The following is a 26,256-nucleotide window of genomic DNA, read 5'->3' as shown; positions in this document are numbered from 1 at the left end:
CACCAAGAGCTAACAAGTGACTTTAGTTTCCATGAGCTCACTGCAACAAGCCTAGTTCAAAAGCAGGAGTTTCTTGTCTTTCAGGAGGCCTGATAAAGAGTTATTTCACCGTTATATTTTTCCAAATAGAACACTTGTTCTAATATTATCTTTTTAAAATACACACAGGAAAAGTAAAATCATCCTTCAAGGATTCAGCACAAAATCACAAACCATCAGGAGTAGAATACTGTTTGTACCTTTTGTGTGATGCTCTTGTTGCAGAAGGAGTTTTCTCAGGGAGTCAATATTGTCAAACTCCTGGGTGTTTTTCACAAAATCTTCAACTTGGTCAATTTTAACAGCAAACTGCATTAAGAAAACAAAGGGTGGGAAGAAGCACAGTACGATTTCCTTCTGCAGAACTCCATCATAATCTCTATTATAGCGAAAGTTCATAAGAATTTGTAAGTTCTTGGAAAAAAGCATTTTTAGTGACTGCTAGATACAGATGCTTTGTGGCTTCTATGCATCTTCTGGTTTTTGAGGTTCTCATTGACAGAAGGAACCCAAATTTCAATTGACATACCCTGTAATTACAGTTTGTCACTTTATGTATCAGCTTTCCTACATAGCCTTCAGACCCACTGAAAATAAATTCTTAGGAAAGAATCTGTTAATTTCAATGCCTTCAGGAAAATCATTTAACATGAATGAAGCCTTTAACTTCTTCCTTCCCAGAACTTCTTTCTAATGTTAAAGTATTGAAGTAAAAAACCCCAAACATTTAAGGGCAACATAGACAGAGATGCAACTTCAAAGCAATCTTGTGAAGGCAGAAATGAGTAGCAAATTTAAGCTAACTAATATTGCAGTAAAACACAGTAATTAATTATAGTGGGGAAACAGCATGTCTGTAATGAAGACTGAAGTTAGTTTACTCTTTTACAGCTCATTTTTCCATGGGTTCCGTATTTTAAATATTGAAACATGCTATGTTTTAAGGAGATCTGGACTGAATTTGGTAATCTGCTGAAAGTGTTAAAACTAAGATTGGGATTGTTTATTTGGCTTCCACCTTTGCAGGAACAATTCCATGTATGAGTAGCTTAGATACACTTTAGACATATTCTGCATCTTAGCCAATCTTTATAAATTATACTGCTTCATTCCAAGATTGAAGAAACCAGTAGAGTTCAAACTTGTGTTTTGGTATAAGCAAAGATGTTGAAACCTATGGTGAAATTAAGGAAGAAGAAAAGCAAGCACTCTGCTTTTTTTTTTCTTTTCTGTTGTTCCAATTTTTCTCCACTTGACCTGCATGCTATAAAAGAAATCCATTAGGTATCAATATTTGAGATTTCAGTTTTGATTTTCACTAAATACTATTCCTGAGATAAGTTTTGTGTTTTATCACAGTACAAAAAAGATGTCCATAAGCACAAGCTGTCATTTAAAGGAAAGCCTTTCTATAAGGAGTTTGAGCAACTCCTATTTAAATAGTTACTGCAATTCTTCCTCCCTTCTATACGTAACGGGCGCGATCTATGCTGTGCTATGCTGCTGCATTTTGTTTATATGATATAATCCTGTTCAGCTAACCGCTTATGGATTTAGGCTGCACTAGGTCAACTCTTGGTAGTACAGAATTTATCACAGTGATACTTATACCAGCTCTTACTAATTTCTTTGTATAATACACATTGCCAGGACACAATAATTAGTAGATTGTTGATCTTGGAGGTTTTAGGACAGTTAGCAGTAGAATGGTTGCCTCTGTAACTTATAGGTAGCACTGGGCTGTTGTAGAAACTAAATTATTAATAATTCAGGGAGAATTAATAAACTCTTCAAAGCTCCAGGGATGTGGGGAGATTTGAATATGAGGCTACACAGAGAGAGCACACACCTGCAGTGCATGGAATCCCTCTCTGCTTTAGCTCCCTGTGTATCAGTGAGTTAGAGTAAGAGATACAGAGAAATGGGCAAACAGGGTAAGACACACTGAAATCTGTCTCTGGGCTCACACAATTGTCCTTATGTGCACATCTGCACATGGAAGTCTCAGGTGAAGGACTGGCAAGTTAGACTAATGTTTAGTTTGCATAATTACAATAGCTGTATGGATATTTTGGTGTAAAACCTTCAGTGGCCAATCTTCAGTAAGCATTAGTGAAGGCATTTGAAAATTTAGTTGTTTCAAAACCAAATAATCATAAGAAATGAAAGATATTCTGCAGAATGTCCATAGCCACTGAAGTACGTATTTCAGGTTTTGGTCCAGCTCACTGTCATTTTCTGTCAACTACAAATATCGGAGACATCATGACCAAAATATTTCTTAAAGTCTACATGGTTTATGTTCAGTTTCATACTGAATTATCATGAAGGTGGAAAAGGAAGGGTGTATCTAGAGATTTTTATTTTCTTAATTGCTTCAACTTTTAGGAATGCAATGAACATATATAACAGGGTAGAATTACAGTAGACAGAGTACCTATAAGATGTGGGAGGTTTCAAATTAAGAGTAATTTGATTTAAATACTAACCTCCAGAGCATTTTCAAAGAACACTGAAGTAAGTTCCAGAAGTGCCTGTCGCTTCTCTAACATAATGATGAGGGCATCCCATGCATCCCCAAGGGTGTCTGCCATGGCATCATAAACCTGACTGTTTTCTTTGTTCTCCTCTGCAGCCTTGTCTGCTTCGTGCAGCAAGTCCCATACGTGGTCTTCCAAAGCCTAAGAAGGAAAAATAAATAAATAAATAAATGAAGGAATCTGTAAACAGAATCCAATACACTGTGCTGGTACTGGTGTCAGGATACTTCTTCAGCGGGTCTGATAAATTACTGACAAGTCTCCTACTCCTGCTTTATTTCCAGTTCCTAGTGATAGGAATGTAGCTGTTCCTGCATGTTACGTAGCAAGCTTCTGAATTTCATTGCACTTAGGCAATATTTTAATGAAATTTCATTTTAAAAAAATGTTATGAGAATTTATGATTCTATCTCTAATATTTAGATTCAAATAGGTTTGTATCTCCTTAAACACAAATCTTCATGGAGGTGGTATCAATGCAGATACTTTGGATCTTCCTTCATATGCTATCATATTACATTACCTGACATTACGAGCTTTAGAAGTTCGTAAGGTAACTTAAAAGTGTCTGATGACTTCAATGCAATCTAGACAAGAGTAGCTTGAACATATGCACATATGCTCCAGAAAAACACCAAATTTGTGCAAAGTTTCAAGTTCAGCTCGCTGCATTGCTCAAGCTGGCTGCCAAACAATAATACTCCATTGTCAAGAAAATCATTCTACTGTGTTTCATTCCCTTTACTAATCCCACCACAAGAAAGATAACTGCTGGGCCATTGCCAGCTTATGTTAAAAATCTTTAGTGTATCTGAAAAATAGATTAGCATTTGTACTTTCCCTTTCCATCTTTTTGTTTTAAAAGTATGAATTAATGAAGTCCCAATTTCTGCTGTTATTACAGGTGCTGTCAAATGAATGTGTAATGGGAAAAGAAATCTATATTAGGCAAATTAAAATCTATGATAACTCATTGTCATGACACAGGCTTTAATAAAGGCTAAAGAATTGGAAAACTTCAAATTCTCCTGATAGATCCAACTGAAAAGATGAAATTGCAGAAACAGAGAGCTATAACCTACAGTCCTCCTTAGATCTTCTATCCTACACAAAGATGTCAGCTTGAACTCAAGGGGTTCACCAGTTCTTTCTAAAAGCAGTACTGTGAGAACAGTATAATAAATTATGGAACTTTTATTCTTTCTTTGAAAAAATAGAATTACATTATTTTAACTTTACAAACAGCCAACTATGAAAACAAACAGTGGTAAAATTAACAGGCATCAGAGTAGCTCCAACAAACCCATATTTTCTACAATATATAGAAAAGTCATTATCAGCAACATGAATGCATGCTTACTGTTTGGTGACAAACCCACCAAAAAGAGCATCTGGTCAAAAGCCAGTATTCTAGACAGCAAGACATTCCACTTTATTTTCTGAACACCAGGAATGGGGACTGCTGCTTTCTAGTCCTTCTTTAAAACCAATTAGTTTTGTTCTGTTGAATCCCCATCCTGATTGTCTCATATTGAAAGAAATGCTCAAATCCCCCAAATACTACCTGTTCTATATTTAAGTGAAAAACAAATCAGCACTTATTTAAAATGATGCTTTGACACTAAATGAGGTCATTTGCATGGAGTGGATACTGTCACTCTGATGTAACTATTGAGAGCAACTGTTTTATATCTCCATTTTACCACAATGAGACAAGAATCAGATCACAAAAAACAGCTGGTCTTGGGAATCTAATCCAAAGTACTCCAGTCAACTTTTATTCAAGAATATTTATCTAGCTGACAAGATAACTAGGGGTTGCTGCAGGTGTTTTTCTAGTCTTACATGCAGCAGTCAGAATCCTTATTATTAGAAATAAAAAAAGAGCAGCACTGACTCATAATTTTTAAACCACGAAAACTATATGGTTGTACAATTAATAAAATTTAAAACCCCACTTCATCAAAACAATGATAATGGTAAGTTAATGAACAGAGCACTCATGAAAATTTTATATGAAAATCCATGTTTCATTGCAATCTTTAATACAGTTCTTTCAACTCTCTGTTGATTTTTCTTTTATTGCTTTGCATCATTATTTCTCAATTATTTTTATACTGTCAAAGCTGTAAAAATTACATTGTCCAAGTAATTATATATATATATAAATATATGCACAAGCTCTTCAGAGCCAACAAAGCCTTGGTTCTTTGTTCAACCTCAAAAAAAGGCTAAACTCCAACTACTAACTCACAAGTGCTACCTGTGTTGGATGTATCCTGGCTAACAGGTCTAAAGGAAGTTTGTTTTGTTTTCTAGCCCCTAGAAGAAAAGATCTTGTGAAGTCTCGTGGAAGCTTTAAGGCCAAAGGTAGATTAAAAGAAGCATCATGACAGAAGATGAATGAATGAAACACATAAGCATGTGACTTCATGGCCCTGTGACAGCAGGGTAGGATGAGGTTAATATAGACTGTAGTGGGTTGACCTTGGCTGGATGCCAGGTGCCCACCAAGCTGTTCCATCACTCCCTTCCTCAGCAGAACAGGGCAGTGGAGAAAATCAGATGAACAAAACTGTGTGGGTCAAGATAAAGGCATTTTAATGAAGCAATAGCAGAAGCCACACACATGGAAGCAAAGGAAAATAAAAGATATCCTCTACTTCCCATTCAGCCACTTCCTGGGAAACAGGGCTTCAGTACGCATAGCAATTGCTCTGGAAGACAAATGCTGTAAATAACAAAAGCACCCCTTTCCTTCTCCTTTCTCTTAGATTTTATATATGAGCAGATGTTATATGGTATGGGATACCCCACTGAACAATTTGGGTCAGCTGTCCTGGCTATGTCCCCTCCCAAGAACTTGCCCACCCCCAGTCTACTGGTGACAGGTGGGGGGAATGTTGGAGAGACAGCCTTGGTGCTATGCGAGTGCTGCTCGGCAGTAGACAAAGCACTGGTGCGTTATCACCACCTTTCTAGCTACCAGTACAAAGCGCAGCACTGTGAGGGCTGCTGTGGGGCTCAGCCAGACCCAGTACATTTACATATTTCAGAGTGCTTACTAGATATAGCTGAACAAAGCTCACATTTAGGGTAAGTGGTGGCTAGAAAGCAAATCTGGAGATTTAATATGCTAGTCATCATTGTTTTCACTTAAAAATGACAAAGTGTCGGGGATTATTTTCCCTGGTATTTATCAAGGAACTGGGAAATTAGCAAAAGGACAGTATATAGTATTCCTGTCTTTCTAAAAAAACAGATTACAGTTTACTGAAAATAATGAAGGTTTGGGTTTTTTTTCCCCCACAGATAATTGCCTTCAGAAGTAACCTACAGGCACGTAGGTTATGTCTACATAATAGAGCACATCTTTGTCTACATTATTCACTTGTTTGAGAACACTGCGTTTTAAGTAAGGTCTTTAAATCTCCAACGGTGGATACAACACAAACAGGAAGAAGGAAGTTACCTCAGCTGGAAGGCCACTTTTCCCATCTTTTTAGGCCCCATTCTCAATTTTCCAGTTGGTTAACTTCAGACACATGGGATTTTCACAATAAAAATGCATCAAGCACATCAAAGGCAAACCTGCATTAATAGTGCAGTCACATTTCTATTGTGTTATATAATGCTAGTAAAATTAGTAGCTAGACTTGTGCTATTTTGTTCTCATCTTGCTAATTATACCACTGTTTCTAAGATTTTGCACAAAGAATACTAATGAACAGTTTATTTAACTGAAGCCATTTGCAAACAGGTTAATGAGCACACAACTCTTATATGCTGCTCTCCAAATAGTCTATATATTCAATAAATATATTTTAGTCTTCCAATTTATTTCTAATGCCAGCTGTTCTTGTTACCATTCATTACATTTCACAGACAATATATAAAGGCAGGACATGACATTTGCATTCTTTCAAAACAGACCTAGATATTGATTCTCAAAATGTATTTTGCAAATGCAGGCAGACTCCTTGTAACATGACTGTAAAAGGCTACCCTAATAAAAGCACAGTGTAAAACTATGGGTTTGTTATCATCAAGACACAGTCAAGGGTAATCTGACCAGCTTTTTAGACACGAGAGGAATTTACTACTAATTTTCCATGTCACACTGATTTGTTCTCTGTCCAATTTCATCAAAATAATATTTTCTAACTGCATATGATACCATAACACAAAGTGCCTAGAATCCTGCTTGTCCACAGGACACAGAAAAATGTTTCAGTCTTTCCTAACAGCTCAACTCACTCAAAGCAATAACACTCAAGACCCAAATTCAACACTAACATTATTTTACATTTACAAAAAGAATATTCTAGAAGAACTGTGAACCAGGAAATAACACAAGATTTTTTTAAAAGCTATAAAAATGGGAAATAAATAAGGTTTATGGACGTCATTAGTTTTTTTCAGTAGCTTAACTACTGATAAATGAAGGTATATGAAGAGACCACAAAAGGGAAAACAAGATAACAAACAAAGGTTTCATGTGCAGACTGGGTCACTCCGTTCTTGTCATTTGTCACTCAGCACTAGCAAATAGCTGTTATGTCCTAAAGTTTGTTTAAAAATAGACCTAAAATTTAGGGCTATATCCTAACAACAAATTACCTCAATGTGGCTTTTTGATTCTTTGATATTGATTCAATTCTATGATCTTTTTGTAGGAAGTGCAAGTGCATGTCAGAGTTCAGGTATGTCAATGTCAACTTGCTTCTTTGCAGTGTTAAAATTGTCATATGGATTGTTCTAAACTGTAGTGAAGACACTGGAAACTGATGAGGATACTTGCTTCTCTGGGCAGCTACCTACCCTCAACAGGCAAGAGATAAACCAAACCCACAGTTTTTAACAGCTGATACCATGCATTGGTGTGATTCTCATCCTCTTGCTTTCCAGCCACTTCAAGAGGCTTGCAGAGAGCTGGAGTCCCTGAAAGGCCCCAGTTCATTTCCAACCTGCAAAGTCTGGCTGTAGTGAGGAGGGAAACCATGAGACTATTTCTTGAAGCAGTCATTTGCCGTGTAAGGACAGAAACATAAAGCAGTACGGAGTGTACAGACCACTCAGTCTCCAAAACAGCTATTACTGAAAAAGCCATTTGTCTTCTGTTTCTCTGCTCGCTCCTCATTTTGTATTCAAGGTCAGTTTAGCAGATGCTCCAGTCCAGGGCTGAGATAACCCAAAGACAGCTTATCACTTCCCAGACTGCTTCCCTGTTTGCTATGAGTGCTGTGCTTCATCACAGACTCTTACCCCTAAAGTTTCTAAAGGATGTGAAAGGTGATGTGATTATTTTTTTAACTAAGTTAAAATTATTTGATGTTATAACACACAGTTTACCCTCTTATTTATAGGTAAGCATTTTTAGTTGCAACCTATAGGCTACAAAGTTACTTTCAAACATGCTGAGATATTTGTATCTCTCTGCTGCTACAGAATTATCTCATTTCAACAACATTATCTATGAAATTTTAGGTAGCTGAGATTGGCTTTAGGGGAAAGAAAGACTTTCTGCTGCAAGGAACATACCAAGGCTATATTTCACAATATTTCTATATCTTGGTAAATCTTATGCAGAGCTGTAGAAGGTTGCACTGAAGTTATGCGCAACTGATTACTTTTCATTTCAGTGTATTCTTCAATAGGAAAGCTACCGAATTGATGGATTTAAAACTCCTCAAGACAGTTTATATAGCAATTAAGCAAAACAAAAAAAAGACAAAACCCAAAAATATCTTACAGCCTGATCAAGCCTGAAAAGTCAAGTCAAACTTCCTCCATAGTCAAATATTCTGTAACTGTTTAAAGTACAGGAAAATCTGTCATTTTCTATGTATCCCTGACATTTTTCTGCACATTGTAAACATCTCTTCACTTCTACCCCTGGCTGCATATAATCCCAGCTGAGAAAAGTACAGAGGAAACAGGAGCTTGACAGGAGAACCTGGGACAGAAGAAGAAATACATTTCTGAGCCAGCAACACCTGGAGCAGGCACAAGAGCTTCCCTTCCAATTATCTCACTACAAAATTGGATCAAAGTGATAGAGTTAACAATATGTTGAATACCACTGCTCATAAAGATTTACTGCTGATTGTCTTTAAACTTTTTTTTTTTTTTAAATCAATATAGATCACCAAAATCTCATTGTGTTGTATTAAATCAAAATTAACACTTCTCTTCACTTGGAAGCTTATTTCCAAATAATCATTTATGAAATATTACTAGGTAGAAGAGCTGCGAGATGTTTGACAAAATTGTTCCATAACAATTCATAAACCTTGCAACTCATAGCAGTGTGCAAGAATCATACTTTTATACAAAAGTATATATTGCAAGAACTGTGTTTACTGCAACAACAATAATAAGCCCTAACGCTAACACATCTGTAGTTTACTCAAGCCCTCTTATATTTCTTAACCTTGTCTTTTGTCCTTGCCAATTGCAGCATGCTTATCCACAGCACTGCCACTTTTCAACAGTATTGTTTCAGAGAAAACAAGGCAGCAACGGGTAGAAGTCTACACTATGGTATCTGTTTTGCATGCAGCTGGTGAAGACACACCTAATGTAAGTTTAAAGTCACTCATTCAGCACAGTGCAATGTCAGTAGCCTAGAACTCAGTGCTAGTGCAGTATTTACTTCTCAAGTTGTTTTACTGCTTTTGCTGATGTTGTACCTTCACTAAAAGCTGGGGCCAAACATTTCTGCCATCTGCACTGTAAATCCTTTAGTGCAGTGCAGCTCAAAAAAGATCTGAGAATTAATCCTATTGCAATTTACCACTTCTTGCCACCGGATGCTTGGAACTTAACTAAGCATTATAGGGCTTTGAGCACAAGAAATGCACCAGCTGCAAATGAACAAACCCTGTTCTTGATGGACATAGAATGATTCCTAGAAAGGTTTCTAAAAGTAAACAACTAAAGTTTGGCAGATGATTTTAGTAGAAGTGGCAGGTAATTGTGGTTCATACTACTGAACTATGTAGCTATGTCTGAGCTAGTTTTAAAGTTAGTTCACAGATGTCTACGCAAGGTGTAAGCATAAGATAGACCTGCTGTCAGAACTCAGAATGTAACATTCAAAACAGAAACAACATAGGTTTTTAATAACCCAGTCACTACCTTACCCATATGCAACAAAGTATCCATAAGCTTTTCATTACCATACACAGTACTATTTAACTTCAGACACCGATCAATTGCTCTCTTACCTCACCATTTCTGGTTGAATAGTTTCATGGTCCCACCTTAATTCATTTATACAAAAGTTAAGTACTGAATCTAGTTAGAGTTTTGGCATTGCCTTGAGCTTGCAAAACTCTGCATTGCCTCACAATCACTTACATGCAAATATACAAGAATATCTAAAGTGCAGGAAATGGATTTATACTGCAGTTCTTACCAGATCCATACTCATTCCACAGCTGATGAGATATTTTTCAGGCATTATATATTATTCACAGAAGAGAAAATACCTGCTTCCTTGGCTATAGGGCCAAGGAAGTGCCTTGCTTTAACTTTTGTACAGCACATTTAAGAAATCTTAAAATCTTTCAAAGCAAGTAAAGCTGGGGGGGGTGGGGTGGTGGAATAAATAAACAATGCATTTGTAAGGTATGTTTCTGTTACACTCTAATTTTACGTAATCATTATAGGTTTTGGTTTCCTATTTCCTGTATGAAAAACCTGCCTTTCAGTAAAACTGCTAATATTCAATTGACTCATTTTTATGTAGTGTTTAAAAAGCTTTTTAAAAATATCCAGCTGTTTCTCCCAAACGAATAAAGATCTCCTGTATTAAAAAATAAAAATTCTGCAGTGAGCAGCATTTTACCCTTCCTGGCCAATAAAAACACATTGATCATTTCTGCTTTTCTTCAGATGGCAAAACTCCACACTAGGTCTCGCCGTCAATAGCTTAAAAAAAGTACCAAGTAGTGGATGAAAAGGCAGAATAAATCACTGCCTTCTTGCACTGGCAACTCAGAAACGGTGCTAAAACAACGGCAGAGTCATTTGGGTAGCTCATGCAAGGCTGCTCCTGGGTTCTTTGATAGACATAAACTGCTTGTAGCAGTGTCTGCACAAATAATCATTTTTCTAACCAATGTATGGAGGTGTTTATTTGGAGTATAGTTAGTGAATCTGTCAAAAAGAAACCATTATCAGGTGCTGTATTTTCCAAATGTTTTCAATTCAACATTGTTTATGCTAGGTAATTGAATTGATGAGTAAAAAAAAAACATTTTTTTTTCCTTAAAATTTCCCATTATAATTATTGCAACCATTCACAGAAATCGTCAATTTGAAAATTGGTCATTCATTAGCTGAAAAATCACTGTATAGCTCCATGGTCCTTACAGGCTTTTTTCAAATTTACATGTAGTTGGGGGTTTGTTTGGAGAACATAGCTAAATAACAATGTCTACTAGCATATGCAAATACACTCTCCTACCTCTGTATCCTAATATTTGACATGTCTATTTGCACTCTAAAGCATAAGCATTGATCCTTAGGGTGCAAGGAAATCAATGCTGCTTTAGCTCTTTTGGCCTCCCCTCTGACTTCCAAGGAGGGTAGAGCAGGCTAGTAGCTTGAAGCATTTAAGTAGATTGTGATCCCCTTAATTTCTTAAGTTTATTAATTTTATCAAAAAAGTTTCACAGAAAATTCACTCAAGTTGGTTCAAGGAAACACAAATTAGACCACAACCAGCACTTTAAAAAAGCCAACAAAACTCAACAACCACCACCCAAAAAATACCAGCAAACCACCAACAGTATGTAGATAGAATTTATGCTGCCCTTTGACAGGCTATTTTATAGCAAAGAGAACTAAATAGAACTTTTAACTATGTCTGGGTTTTAGAACACTCATGTTGGTAGACACTGCTGAGGAAATTCAGAAGATTCCCACATGCCCTGGGAAAGGTGGTGTCCAACAGACCTCTCCCATCACAGTATTGAAGAGCCAGGATCTGAATTCACTTTATCAGGAATAGCTATGACTCTAAACTGAATTTGGTCCTGAGTATTTTTTCAGACTCAGGTAATAGAAATTAAATCACTTTCACACTCATGATAAATGTTTGAATTATCAGAAGAAAACATACTGAGAAGCTAGTTCATGAAAACAATTAAAGAGAGACTTTGGAAAACATTTTTATCTTTCTAAGTATCCATATACTTACCACTAAATACCACATCTCCAAGATACTAACAGCCTCCGTTTAATAAAATTAACATAAGGGAGAAGAAATTAATTGATAACCTCTGTCCATAAGTTAAAGTAAAGAGAGAGGTGTCATTTCTTATGTACCTGAAACACTTGTATTTTCTTCCAGAGAATTTTGAGCACAGTAACGAAGTATTTAATCTTATTTTGTCCATGAATAGCATTGGCGTGTAAGGGCAGATAATGGGTTGGGAGAGTGGTCGTCGAACAATAGCAATACATCTAAAAAAGAAATGTTACTTCTAAACCAGCCATTTTAATACTACCTGATAAAAAAGTTGAAGTAAAGGCTAAAAGAAGGCATTATTATATTTTTCTCACTGAGGCATAAAATGGTTGCATGCACAACTCTGTGGAAGTAGTGGCATTCATGAATTATCCAACATTCTAGAATAGCTCTGTAACTAATATAATGTTACAGGAGTTAAGTATGTGATACTGATAGTCTTTTTACTAATTCAACATCTTCATATTAATCTAGTAAAAAATTAGATGTTTACTAATTCAACATCTTCATATTAATCTATGACAAGAAATAGTTTTCATTTCTTAATTCTGACATGTTAAAAACAAACAAAAAGGTGAAAGATTGTCAGAACTTCACACACAGATTACTTGCCACTAGTAGGTAAATTTCCTCCAAATTATCATACCACTTTCACAGGTGTCCTGAATACACTGTGAAAAAGCAGGTGGCATCTAAGGTAGCTTCATTTGGAATGTCTTTTTAAAGAGCTGACCATTTTGAAATAAAACTAGACATGCATTTATTCTAATATTACATCAGCTTCAACATATTAAGAATACATTTCAAAAGTTAAATCCTTCCTAACTACTCAGTATGGACTTTGTAAAATCGGTATAGGGCACAGAAGTACATTTTTTTCTGAAAGAGGAAATTTTTCTCAACATTTGTATGTGAAAAGTATGCTATATTTTCAAGTAACTGATTAGCTGTGAGGCACATAATCCCTAAGACAGAGAAAACTGGGATAACTTTCAAAAACTATCAGTCATGCTTCACACATTTTTTTTTCCATTAATCTGAAAGTTAAAGCAAACTAAACTGCTGTATTTAATGAAATGCAAAAACAGTGTGCATAAAGTTACAAAAAAGCATTAGAAAATTGCTCATGTAATAACTTTTTAGTTTTTATAACTGATTCATTGAAATTTTGAAATACAGACTTAACAATTTCTTTCATGTATATTGAAAATGGTTCACACATTTATAGCAACTATGTATTTTATTTTTTTTTTTAATAATAGCTCCTCTAGTACTACAAAAACCTAATATAGTCTCAAAAAAGTTGTCATTTTGTCTGTTACACCAGCCACAGAACACAGCTGCATTTTGAGAAGACAGACTAGTAAGAAAAGATAAATATTTTACAGGAAACTTTACTTTGTTGAGGAATAGTTCAAATACATAAGATGGTCTTCAGAGGGATATTAAGGTTTTATTGCCATGAATGTGGAATTATGCTTTCCACAGCTGTCAAAGCCATTAGTTACGGTGAACTTTTCAAATATTTATCCTCAACTGTTGGGGTTTTCAGATACATATGGAAATAGTTTTGGTTGTTTTTTTTTTTTAATAGAGTAGACTGATATTACTGGTTTTATACTTTTCATTTTTGAAATATAAACTTTTTATCAACACAGAATCACAGAATAATTTCTGTTAGAAGGGAGTCCACAGGTCATCCCTTGCTCAAGTTACCCAAGGATTTATCCTATGAAGTCTTGAACATCTCTAACAATGAAAGTTCCAAAACTCTGGGCAAACCATTCCAGAATTTAACCACCTTCATTTTTTTCCCTAATATCTAATTGGAATTTCCTTTTTTTCCAACTTATGTCCCTCGTATTAGAAGCAAGTTTAGTAAGACGAAAAAAGTATATTTCCATCAAAAAACAATGACTCATGGGAAGCAGAATATTTCACAGAAATCTGAATTTTGATGAGGTGTTTTTTAAAAATTTAATTAATCCAACAGAGCCTTCCAGTAAAGCCATAACTTTGTTTCAATCAGGTTTTGGATTGGATGTTTCAGTTCTCTGTTTTGGCATGATTTCTCAATAAATACATTTTTTAAAATGTGGTTTTTTTCCAATAGAGCAGAAACAAATTTGGAAGGGTATTTTTTCCTGGAATAGTCTGGTTTGTGTTTGTTTTATTTTTCCAGTTTGAATGGGGAAAATAAAAGAAACACACCCAGCTCTGAGCATGTGGTGCTGTTATTTCTGAAATTAACAATTACGTGATACGAACATGTCCAGAGTACTTTTTACTTCATATGATACTTGTTTCTTTCACGAACTTTCATTCCCTGTGAACACAGGAAAACAGAATGGTACATTTCTTTTGGAGTTTTCAGTAGCTGGCATAAAGCTTGACAATATAAAGAATGCCCAGCATGTAGTCAAAAAGAAGTTTGTACAAACACACGACTCAGTAAAACCACATCAGAAAAGCACTGTTTTGAAAACTACAGGCCAGTTTCAGTTTCTATGCAAGATGCTATTTTTCCTTTCCACTGCCACACCGCTGTATTGTTGGTAGCTTAAAGGGAACACTGTTGTGGTTACGATGCACTGAGAGGAAACCAAGCGGGAGGCAGTCCCAGTCCTGCAGCGCTACACCCTGTGCTGCCGGATATTGCCGCACTGGCGCAGCCACGCAGCATTCCCCCCACCTATTTTCAGGGTACATTTGGGTCTTACACTGTAGCAAAGACAGAATGTGAATAGCTGAAGGTCTAGAAAAGTCTTTTCTGTGTAAACTGGGATGGATAGTATAGCTTTTGTATGCATTCATTCACAGCCCAGTATTTGGGTACTTTACGTCTGGTTAAGAGAGCGCAGACAGGGAGTGGGGCATTGCCTTGTGCCTTCCCTGATTGTGGTATGCTGAGCATCCCTCCCTCTCTGAGAGGAAACAAAATTTGGCCTTCTAGAGTACACATTCAAGTGCATTCTTATAATGTATTCAGAAAGCTTCTGGAGGCCAAGCAAAGCACAGAGGAAAATGCCTAACAATCAGAGAGATTGAAGCACTGGCAGAGACTGGCAAACTCCTAAGGAAAATAAGGACTAGATACAGGTTGGACTTAAACGTCATAGAGGCCTAGAGGGGACAGCATACAGTATGTTGCAACCCAAAAAGCCATGTGGAGCTGCTAACATCAGTTAAAAACTAAAGGGAAAGACAAGATTTATGAGGACAGCGATTAGAGAAAGGCTGACAAGTGCAATACAGTTACAACAAAACACAGCTCTGTACAACGCTTCTGGTGGTGTTGGCATGTTTACTTGAAGGAAAAAGTCGAAGTCACGATATTTTAGCATTAGTTTGTGGAATCCTAATGCAGACTGCAATGCTTAAAATTATGGTTCTATTTCATTATAAGACTGTTACTTGTGAATTTGCCAAACCAGAGTGAAACTTCATGTAGCAGGATCTGTGTCATACTGGATTTTTCTGGAAAGTTTCAATTAAAACATAAAATTCTACATTTCTAAAAATAAGACAAAGGAAGAATACATCATTAAAAGGTACTAGTTTTGCTGAGGAGTTCTAGCACACAATCTGCAGCAAGGGGCTTCAGAGGCTGGAAGACACCGTGGACTGAGGGAACAGGGAATTAAAACTGTCCCTTTTTCAGTTCTGAGTGCTTGTGTTTGCAGTCGGTAGTTTTTACCACGGTAAGAAACGTGGCCATGAATCAAAATACTATCGTTTAGTATACCATTTACATAATTGTTTAGTTACTGCAGTACTAAGGAACACTGGACCCACTGTATTTTGGTACAAAGTTATATTATTTTATACTCTACCCCTAGCTAAAATTAGGAATGCAAATATAGAATTATAATTAGCATGTCATAGAACTCAAACAAATAGTATTAGGTGAAATCATAGGCATTAAAACCAGGTCAAATCCTGCACTTTCACTCTTAATTTTCATGAGGGGCAGACATCTGCAAAACCTAATTCTACCAGTTTCATTACAAAAAGATTGTATTCCTGTTCATGTTAATAAAATTCTCAAATTATTTTAAAAATGAAACTGCAGATATTTTAGGTACGGTCGTAATTTCACAGGTAGAATTTCTTTCACTCCCTGAACTTCTTTGCCAATACGCATCTCAAAAAAACCCAAAAACTGTATGTCAGTAAAGTTTTTACCTTTTTCTTCCTGAATTCAGTCATGATAAAATATGCTTTTCCCTCTGAAATACTATCTAATATTTCTTCTTACATAGGCAGGAGCTCCTGAATCAATTTAATTCATCACTAAAATTCATAATCCTCAGTAGTTTATGTCAACATGACCAACTGAGATTTAAATTATTAGTTATCATACAATCAAGAACTCAGAAGTGCAGAACTTCAATAAAACAAAGATCCATGAGTTTTCATCTTCTGTTAAGATTACACAACACCTGGGTCAGCAAGTTCAGGCCCCCAGCTCTTAAAAACAATTTCAGACAGTCCTTTTCACAAATAGTTCTTATTGCCAATCAAAATCACCTAGGATATTTTCCCCTTTTATTCCCATTGAAAAATCTATTTTGGGACATTTCCTTTACAGTTAGAAACGTTTTCCAGCCTATGTTTTTTAATGATTTTTATGTGCTATAAATATTCTTAAGCCACCAGTGGCCTTCAACTTAAAGCAGTTGCTCTCCTGCGGTGTTTACCCATGCAATACATTTCTGAGAATCTCAGCCTTTCTGCTGATGCAGGCAAAACGTTTTCTTAGTCCACTCTTAGAAATAAAGTGATACTCTTCCCTTTGGTACCCCGTACTAGACACCTACCTTCAGTTTGATGTCAGCTTTTTTCGGTATAGATAACCAGAATCCTAATTTTCTACTCATGCTTCTGAATTCTTTTCAGAATAGTTGCAAATATCAGATCCTAGACTGTTTCCACAGCCATGGTGCTAACCATGTTCCACAATCAATTGGTAAATTTATGACTGCAACAGAAATACTTGCTATTCGCTTTAACTATGCAAGCTTATATTTGGATTGTTGAACTTCATAACATTTCCATTATTATATTACTGAAGTTCATGTGCTTCCTCCCGACCTGCTTCTTTTCATGATCAGGTTCATTCTGGGTTCACCATTTCATGGTGAGGTTCATGATCAGGTTGCTCCCAATGAGCAATAGTCTCATCAGAACTGGATATCAGATTGCTCTGGAAGAAGAGAGCTTCAGAAAACTCTGCCTTTTCTTCCTTTTTTTCATCTATTTCTGTCTCTCATTGTTATTTCCTGAAAAACAGGTAGGGCTTGTCAAACTGTTTGAGCAGACTTGCATGCATAGCTGACTGGATCACACATTTCTCTCATAACTGTGGAACTACAACTAGCTTATCTTTAAACTGTGATACTGATCAGGGTTTTCTTTCCTTCTTCCTTCCCTGTATTTTTTCTCATTATTATTTTGGGCCACATTACACACATTAGCTCATATTTTACATTACACAACACAAGTAGTTATTAACTTGAAGACCAGAAAGTAGCCATAAAACTCTTTTGAGATGAACACTATTTCAGTGGGATTTTTTTTTATGCAAATATTGAAACTGGTGACCAAGCTGAACTAACATTGACAAAAATATTTATTAAATCTTACCTTTTTCCTTCTTTCTTTTTTTTCAAATCACTTGCAAAAATCAGCTCTGCTTTATGAAGAAAATGCAGCTAGACTTTGCTGCTAGTTGTACTGTTGGGCACCTCAATAATTAATGCAAATAATTCAGAAGATATTAACAAATAATTTCTTTTATAACTAATTTGCTGAAAAATAAGTATTATGAAAATATTTTGACTTTAAATAACTGCAAAACTTACTTAAAAGACATAAAATGCAAAAAATGAGCATATTATCACTTTTTTAAGAATGTAATTTTCCAATTTGTTTTTCTTGGATATTAGCATATAAATTACTATTTTGCAATTTATGCTCTGTGAATTGAAGTAAATAAAATAATTAGGTGCAATCTTCAGGTTCACGAGTCAAATTAATAACACTGTTGGTTTAAAATTTAAGTTTATAGGCTGGATTTATTTCTGTTTCATAGTAGTTCAGCCAGTCTCTTTCATGATAAAACCCAGAACTTTGGAAGCAAACCAAAAATGCCATTGTTTGTCTTAGTGGGGGTTTTAACATTGTCATAGCCAAAAGCATAGCATGGCAACACACAGTTTGGTTGGTTTTTTGTGTTTTGGGTTTTTTTTAATGGTCCAGAAAGCATTAACATTGGGAAATTCAAACACTAAGACAGCATGTTATCTCCAGATAGGCCTTCTATAGGCAACAACTGAATTATGAAGAACAGAAGAAAGGGAGAGAAATATGTATGCACAATGCAATCATTTTACCTCCTGGAAGCTCTTTCTCTCAAGTTTTTCTGGTTTTGATTCTTGTCACTTTTTTTTTTTTTTTTTAATTGTAAAGAGTAAAACATCAAAGCATACCTGTGCATATATTTACTTTTCCAGAACACACAAATCTGCTAAAGATCATCTAAACAAGGATGAGGCAGATGTTGGGAAGGAGACTTGTATGAGGTCACAGAAGTCGCTATTTTTAACAAAACAATGCTGATATGGTCTAATTTAGCAAAAGAGAAACAATGTATTAGTTTAGAATCAGAACATATTAGCTAAAACTACTGAAGGGTCAGATCACAGAGATAAAGGGCTCTGATTCCAAACCTGAAAACACTTATTTTTCATTCTTAGCCACGTTCAAAAGAAACATTTCAGTTCAGTTCATGGAACCTGCAACAATCAATACATATAAGTACTGGAAGCATCTAGACCTGTCAAATGAATTCATCAATTATAAAAAAAAATGTAATTCTTTAACACTTACAAACACCAGATTTATATCCAAAGGAAAACAAATCTATAAGTTTGCCTAGAGCAAATTACAAGTAGATACACATTTCCCTAATCAATTAGGCATTATGGAACAAAATTAAGAAACTGAACTATAGTTTACCTCTTAAATAACTGTTGCTAAACAAGTTTCATTAATCTTCTGAGCTACTAGTAATCAGTATGACAATTCAACAAAACCAGATAGAATAATTTCCTCTATAAAGGACATCAATATAGCACATATAAATAAAATTTTAAGAGCATTGAAAGGAATTTTAACTAGACATTGTAAACATCATGTACATGGGTTTTGTTTAATCTGTTTTACTACTTCCTGTTCAGCATTTATTCTTTCAACTCCCTCCGTTTCCTAATCCATAAAGATTTGAAATGGGGAGATTTTCAAAACTTGTATTCTGCTTTTTCTTAGAATAGTGGGGTGTTCCCACTGCCCAAATTCAGTAGAAAAAATTTACAACAGTAATGAGTGTGATAGAGGGCATTCTAGCAAAGGATTCTATTTTGGATGTGTTTTTTCCTAATGCCCTAAAGTACACACACTAGTTTTGTGTCACAATAATCCTGAACATTAAAAGCAGTAAAGAAATGTTCCAAAAATCGTTGCTTACTTATTCAATGGGTCTGTTCCTATTTCCCTTTAAAGTACCTTCTGCCTTACTGAGTATCAAACTAGTTGTTCAGGTCTTTTTAACTCTCGTTAACATTGTTAAGTCATAAACAATTCCCTTGAATAGCAAACTGAATTATGTTCCTTCTCCTCTAGAATCAGAAGTACTATAAACTGATCACTGAGCCAAATTTTGTCCTTACTTACACTGGTGAATCATCAACGTATGACGCTGATGAAAGAAGTTGGCCTGAATATTTGAACTATACACTGGGACAAGGATAATGACGCTAAAAAGCAAAAGGATGATCAAAACCCACAATGAGTTTGCAAAATAACATGGGACAATGCCAGCATGGCCAACTATTCCATAAATTACCTTCTAAAAGTCCATACGTTCTTCAGCACTGATTCTAAAGATGTATTTAGTATTAATCATCTAACTCTTCCTTTAAACAAGACTAGCTTTGCATTCAGATCATTGCTGGTACAGGGAATTCTGACCGTCCTGCACAAATGCTTAACTTTGAATTGAACTAATCAGCAAAGTTAAGCATATGTGTATCCAGTATTAATATCTGTCAGGAAACATGACTTTTTAGGGTTTTTTTAATACAACAATAAAAGAGAAATAGAGAAAGGCAATTCAAAGCTGCCTCATTATACTTCTAATTCAGGTGACTGAAAAATTCCACAATATACAAAATTATATCAATTTCCTGGGGATCCAAGTGGAAAAATTCTTAATTGCACTGTTTTCTATTTGTAAACCATCCCAGCTCTAAAATTAAAAACCATAAGGGTTCTATCCTCCCTTCTTTCTAATGAAGCACAGAAAAGAAAAACCAAACTTTTTTGTCCTCTTGCTATAATATAAATTTCTAATATTTTTACTTTGAAAAGTTAGACTGATAAAAAGCAAATGAAGCTAATATGGCATTCAGCAACTTTTCAAATTCAAGTTTCACCATTGAAGCAATTCATATCATCAACAATATGAATATTAAGTGTAACAAATACGCTGTTTTGAACTGGAAGGTATTTTTTGATGGATATTTGTAATTTATTTTATGGAAGCCTTCATTTTCATAAGAGTGTTGTTCTACCAAGATGTTTCTGCTTTGCTATATGCCATATTAGCATTACTACAGTGTTTTAACTGCCTATAAGTGTTTTAAAATATATGTAATTCTTAGATAAAATATCACAATGTTGCCACGTAACCGGAACAAGTTTTATTGAGCACAAGACCCTAGGTTCATCTTTACCTTTTTTTAGACTAGTCATAATGCATTCCAAATGCCAAGATCTAATGTTATAAGCTGACACAGTCTGTCATTGATAGTCAGCTGGAACAAAATAGTAAATGAAAATAATAATTTGTAGCCAATATGGAAGAATTAAAAACTGCACTGCATAAGACCATAGCTGGGAGAATGTTCATGTATTTGTACAATTAAATATTGTTTAAATTTACTCACTCTCTGCTCAGTAAGGGTAAAAGATCAAACGTGATTACATATACTGAACACCATCAAAACAAGAACCATCTAGCAACTGCAATTTTGTATCATCTTTTCAACCCCATTCCTGCCACATTTCTAAATTCTTCTTTATCCTCTCATAAGTAACTAAATCTTTATGTCCATAAATGTTGAAGACAGAGATTACTACGTCTTTATCCATCTTCACATAAATTATGCATAATTCATACAAACGCCAATAGAAAAAGTTTCTATAATCCATTCTTCAAAGACTAAGAATCATTCTTGTAAAAAAATTTTGATGAGTGGATTTAGTAACTTAAGGCTGAATAATTAGTGACAAGTGTTAACAGCTTATTATAAGACAGAAAGGGTCATGTCTGAAAAATGCACAGTCAGTACTAATTGTAATGACATTGCAGTCCTGTATTGTTGCAGCTCTTAAATTATTGAGGAAAAAATAGTCACTTTTAACTTAATCCTTTTATAGAATGTTCATTAATCAATGCTGAATTTTGCAAGGACTGCAGGTATAAAGCATGAAATAATGACTATTTGTTCCTGATATATTTGGATGAGAAGAATTTTTTTAACACTTTATGTAGAATAGATTTTCTGATCTGATATAATCTGTTAAGCTTTGGGGATCCAGATATGGATCAGTCATCTGGGTTCAAGCAATCAGTCACAAGACTTCACAAATACAAGTGGAAAATAGCATTTTCACCAATATTAACTAAAATATTTGATTATTGTGAGCAGAAAACACATAAATGCTTTCTGATTATTGTGAGCAGAAAACATTTAAATGCTGCTAAATGAAAAACAAACCAGGTTTTGTGCAACTAGACTAAAAGGAAAACAAAGTCAAACATTTGAGTGAGCATCAGAGAACAGAAATCGTGAAAAAAATACCTAAAAGCATTTCAAGTAATTTTTTAATGAAAAGAAGCATATACAGAACATAAAGATTTTAAAAAGAAAAATGGAATAGCAGTTTGGGGATGCATCTAGAGACATCATTTATCATGGCTTTTTTTTTTTTTTTTTTTTCTCCTTTCTGTTTTCTTTAATACAATGATTTCAAGATGGAGTCTGTGGAGAGGACTTTTTTGGTTTACTGTCTTTTTTCATGTCCTTACAAGTTTTCAGTAACACCTGCAAGGTCTCAGAACAATATTTATATAATTTTCTTCCCCTTAGCAAACAATATTTAATATAAATACATAACACACTAAAGTTTGACTTAATGATAAAATGTTATTTGAACTTTTATTTTTCTTTTAGAGATTGGAATTATGTTTTCTTTTTCCACTCTTTAAAATTTATTTTTGACAGTCAGGACACAACACTCAGCTTCTTCCTGTTGTCAGTGTATAAGAACTCAGCTAATTCTGAGTTGTTCAAACAGGATATAGCAGCTTGTTCCAGGAATGCCTGAGTGTAGCACTGATGGCAATAAAGATGAGGCACTTGCATCAGTAAAGATAGTAGAATCACACTCTCTGGTTTTTGGGCCAGTTGGGGTTTTGTTAACACTGTTCTTCATACTATTCAAAATCCACACTATGCACCATATTAGAATACATTCTCCTATACCGCATTAAATTATCTTGTGTAACATTTTAAATTTATGACTGGGGAAGCATATAGTCAACTAGCATTAAATCAAATACACTTGATCCTATCTAGATCATGTTTACTCTTTCAGATCTGAATTTTAGGTGATCTCAAAAAAAATAGAATTTATTTTAGAGGAATTAGAGGAAGACTGTAGAAGAATTTATCTACAGGCATAGTCATTCTGCCCTATGAAAACATGAAAACAAAATTTCTTTTTAGGTGCCTTTAAACTCTTCTCAGTGTCAAACATCCATATAAAATAATTCAGCTTTTCCATGCAAACATGTCACACTGTGTCCGAATGCCACTGTTGTTATAACCTGCTCTCAAGAATGCTAAAATCTGATTTAGGTCTGTTACTTACCTCGTCTTCCTAGCTCAAGACAAGGCATATTTAATGTTATGATATCATTCTTACTGTATCTTACATCGACTAATATTCAATAAAACTATGCCTGAAATATCTGCTTCACACTTACAAAAACCTTGCTTGTGTTTACAGCTGCTATAAACTAACCAAACTTTTCATAACATAGGAGAAATAAAAAAGAAAATTTACATTCCATTATATTTAGCCATTACAGAGGGCTATAGGAATTTTTCACTTGACTTAACAGTCACTTATAAAGTGGAAGAAACAGTGCATCTTTACTGCTGCTGTCAGAAAACTGTAATTAACGCTGGGTGCATTTTCCCAGCGCAGACGCCTGGCTTTGATCTGCTGCACTGACAAAGGCCGAACATATTTTTCTCTGTGTGGAGTGTAACCTCACAGCCTTGTGTGCAGGAGGCCCAGGCAGCTCAGTCAGCTGTTGTACCTGGACTGTAATGACGGGGTGTACTGCTGTGTGGTCTTACCACGTCTTACCTTCAGTTTAGCTAGGAGGAATTCATGATCTTGCAGTAGTTTTTTAGCCTCATCTTGATTGCTGCCGATTTCTAATAAATTTGGCGTTGATTCAGCCAGCTGAAGCTTCACCCATTTTCCACACTGTAATAAGTAAACAATTATAGCCTTCAGCAAACACAGGCTTTCCTTCATTGATGCACTCATGCAGACTCTCAGGTCACACGTTCTCCCCATGGTCACAGGAGCACATGGACCCACAAACATGTATTCAATTGCGGAGTGAAGACACAGAGAATATAGCAAACTTTTTGAAACAGGTATCAAAATACCAGATTCTAGTCTTATCCAGTAGGTACTGCGTTTTTGGTTTTGCCTGAAGAGTAATGAGGATGAGCTGAAAAGGTTTCTCCAGCTCCTCTCCCCCTTCAGCTGAAGATTGCACAGATGGCTAAGGAAGCTGGGGGGTGGGTGGGAGGTACAAGTATGTTACAGCAGATGCAAAAACCATAACCTCAAATCTTATTTCCACCACACAGATCCAACATACCTCTATACTGAATATATATAGAGAGAGAGATTGCACAGCTAGCAGCAGGGACAGCTAACAGCCTTTGGAATAGGAACCCAAGCAGCTATCTCCCATTGAGCCCTGGAGGGTACCCAAGGAAAGGAATCTTGACAGCAACCCAAAGCACAGTTAATTTGTTCCTCACTGTGTTGCAGAACTGCTGGCCTGAGAAGCGTGACTCGGAGAGGATAGTGATAAGGAATGGAGCAGTGATGTCACTGGAGGCTAGCATCACTCCCACGGCACACAGGGGAAAAATAAATGTCTTCACCCTGGACTTAAGTCTCCTTGCAACAAAATTACACCTGTACAGCAGTACAGTCCTCCAGGGAAGGGTGAGAACTGATAGGAGGAAACCTTCCCACCTGCACAACTGAGCTAACCCCATCCCGCATAACTGCCCTGATTCGGTGACAGCCGGACTCATTATCACCTTATTCTGCATTACAAACTAGTGGCTGAGGCTACTGTGATTTCCAAGTTGCCTGGAGAATGAAGAATCAAACTGCTAATAAATTCCAGCTGGGATTCGGCATCCAGCTTTACTCCCTGTGCCAAGTTTTGTGCAAACCGTAGGTGTGGGTTGCAGCTCTCAGAACAGGCCTTCAGGTGCTTGTAGGCAGCTATATACACATGAGGGCTTCCACTACGACACATGGGAATATGAATTCACAGCTTTCAAAAATAACCACTCGTTATCAGGTTTAGGGGTTTTTTTTCCCCCCAGCAAACACTTCAAAAAAAGACATGCAATCTGCAGTTATGGAGTTGGTAGACTACTAATTATGTAAAATTATTGCTAAATACAGTTTAAAAATATCTTGAGGAATCTCAGCTATGATTAAAGGTAACATCATGCTTATTTTCACAGCACTCTGCATTTATCTCTTAGTTTTTAAACAGAGTAAGAGGAACTCCTTGCCTCTAAGAGCCTACATATTTTGGCCAAATTATGTATTCTATTTAAAAACAAAACACAACATAACACAAACAGAAACAAGTATTAACTTCCAAGGAAGCTGTTAGATACTAACTGATTAAATGACCTGGCCTTATCCTTTTATGCTAGCTAACAATTTGCACAGAACATTTAAAAGAAGTGGTAATCACTGAGCAGCAGAAAGCCAAGAACAGACATGCTAGCAGTTGCTGCCTTACCTTAAGTACGGCTATAACAATACTGGTATCCCCAGCCTGGACAGCAACCGAACTGACTGTTGTTGTAGAAAGCTTCTGCTCTGAACTGGCTTCATTTGACATGGTGTTTCAAAATGGGACTTCATACGTTAAAGCAGACTTGAAATGCTCTTGCAAGGTCCGCAGTTCATTTCAGAAAGCAACAGTCTCGCTTAGATTCATTCAGTGAAACGGCTCAGCTAACACTGATTACTCTGCCAAAAGGAAAGAACAGGAGGTTAAAAATAGACAACTCCATTGAGTTTATCATTCTTGAGAGAGATTTGACACACCCCTAGTTTGGTAGCATTAAGGTGCCTGTTCTTTTTTGTCACCATCTGAAGTGTGAAAGGCTTCTTCCATGAACATCACCTGACACTGGCTAACCGAAGGAAAAAATATTCTCAAATTAAAACAGCTAGAAAAAAAAAAATTTACTATTGAGTCTAAACAGACAGACCCCATATTTTGAAGTCTCAAAAAATGCAACTATACAATGTACGTTTTCAAGTTCTACAAGCAAAATATTTTCTCATTTACTAGTTACTAAATATATTTGCCTAACACAACTCTTCCGCTCAGTCAAAGTATTTAAACAGGATGAACATGTGTATATAAGTCAGATGCTAAATTAAAACAGAATGGGATTTTTAATCCAAAAATATTTAAAAGTACAGTGACCAAAACAACCACAGAAGGAAACCAAATACTTTGTGTGGCTTCTTAAGGAGTGTTTTATTCCTGCCTAAGATTAATTTATTTGCTTTCCAATTTAATCAGATGTTCGTATAGTCTTCATTTTGTTCTAAATGAGCATAAGGAAGATCTCTCTAATACTTTTTTAAACTCCACTTAAGTTTTTAATTCAGTGCAGGGAAATTTAAGACACACTTAAATCACAGTATTGGTTTGGCATATTAATTCTATTGCCAGAAGCCCAGAACATGCCACAAGTAGCCTACAGTAGGAGACAGCAGCTGTTAAATTTCCTTCCACAGAACAGCTGAGAAAGTGACACTGGTGTTTAGGTTTGCAAGTCTCTCTGGAAACACAAATCCACCAAGAAACTACACACATAACTCTCCTCTAAGCATCTGCTCACTTGATTTGTTTAAAAATATGTAACATTTAAATACTTTTTTATACAAAATAGATTTGCTAATTGCAAACTAGGACAGACACACCTGAAA

At 35.7% G+C, this 26,256-nt stretch overlaps 1 protein-coding gene across 2 annotated transcripts in view; it reads right to left on the bottom strand.

Annotated features, from left to right (window-relative positions):
- CCDC141 (coiled-coil domain containing 141) overlaps window positions 1–25,253 on the bottom strand; it is a 97,784-nt gene extending 72,531 nt beyond the window's left edge. For both annotated transcript variants that reach the window (XM_055812439.1, XM_027786239.2), the window contains exons 1-4: window positions 25,049–25,253; window positions 23,341–23,463; window positions 2,529–2,720; window positions 240–348 (exon numbers count right to left, since the gene is read on the bottom strand). In XM_055812439.1, coding sequence (XP_055668414.1) covers window positions 240–348; window positions 2,529–2,720; window positions 23,341–23,463; window positions 25,049–25,150 — 526 coding nt within the window. In that variant the 5' untranslated portion in view covers window positions 25,151–25,253. The remainder of the gene's footprint in view (window positions 1–239; window positions 349–2,528; window positions 2,721–23,340; window positions 23,464–25,048) is intronic.
- Window positions 25,254–26,256: the final 1,003 nt, after the last annotated feature.

Source organism: Falco peregrinus, chromosome 8 (assembly GCF_023634155.1).
Source record: "Falco peregrinus isolate bFalPer1 chromosome 8, bFalPer1.pri, whole genome shotgun sequence".
Classification (NCBI taxonomy): domain Eukaryota; kingdom Metazoa; phylum Chordata; class Aves; order Falconiformes; family Falconidae; genus Falco; species Falco peregrinus.
This window is presented reverse-complemented; position numbering and strand designations above follow the sequence as displayed.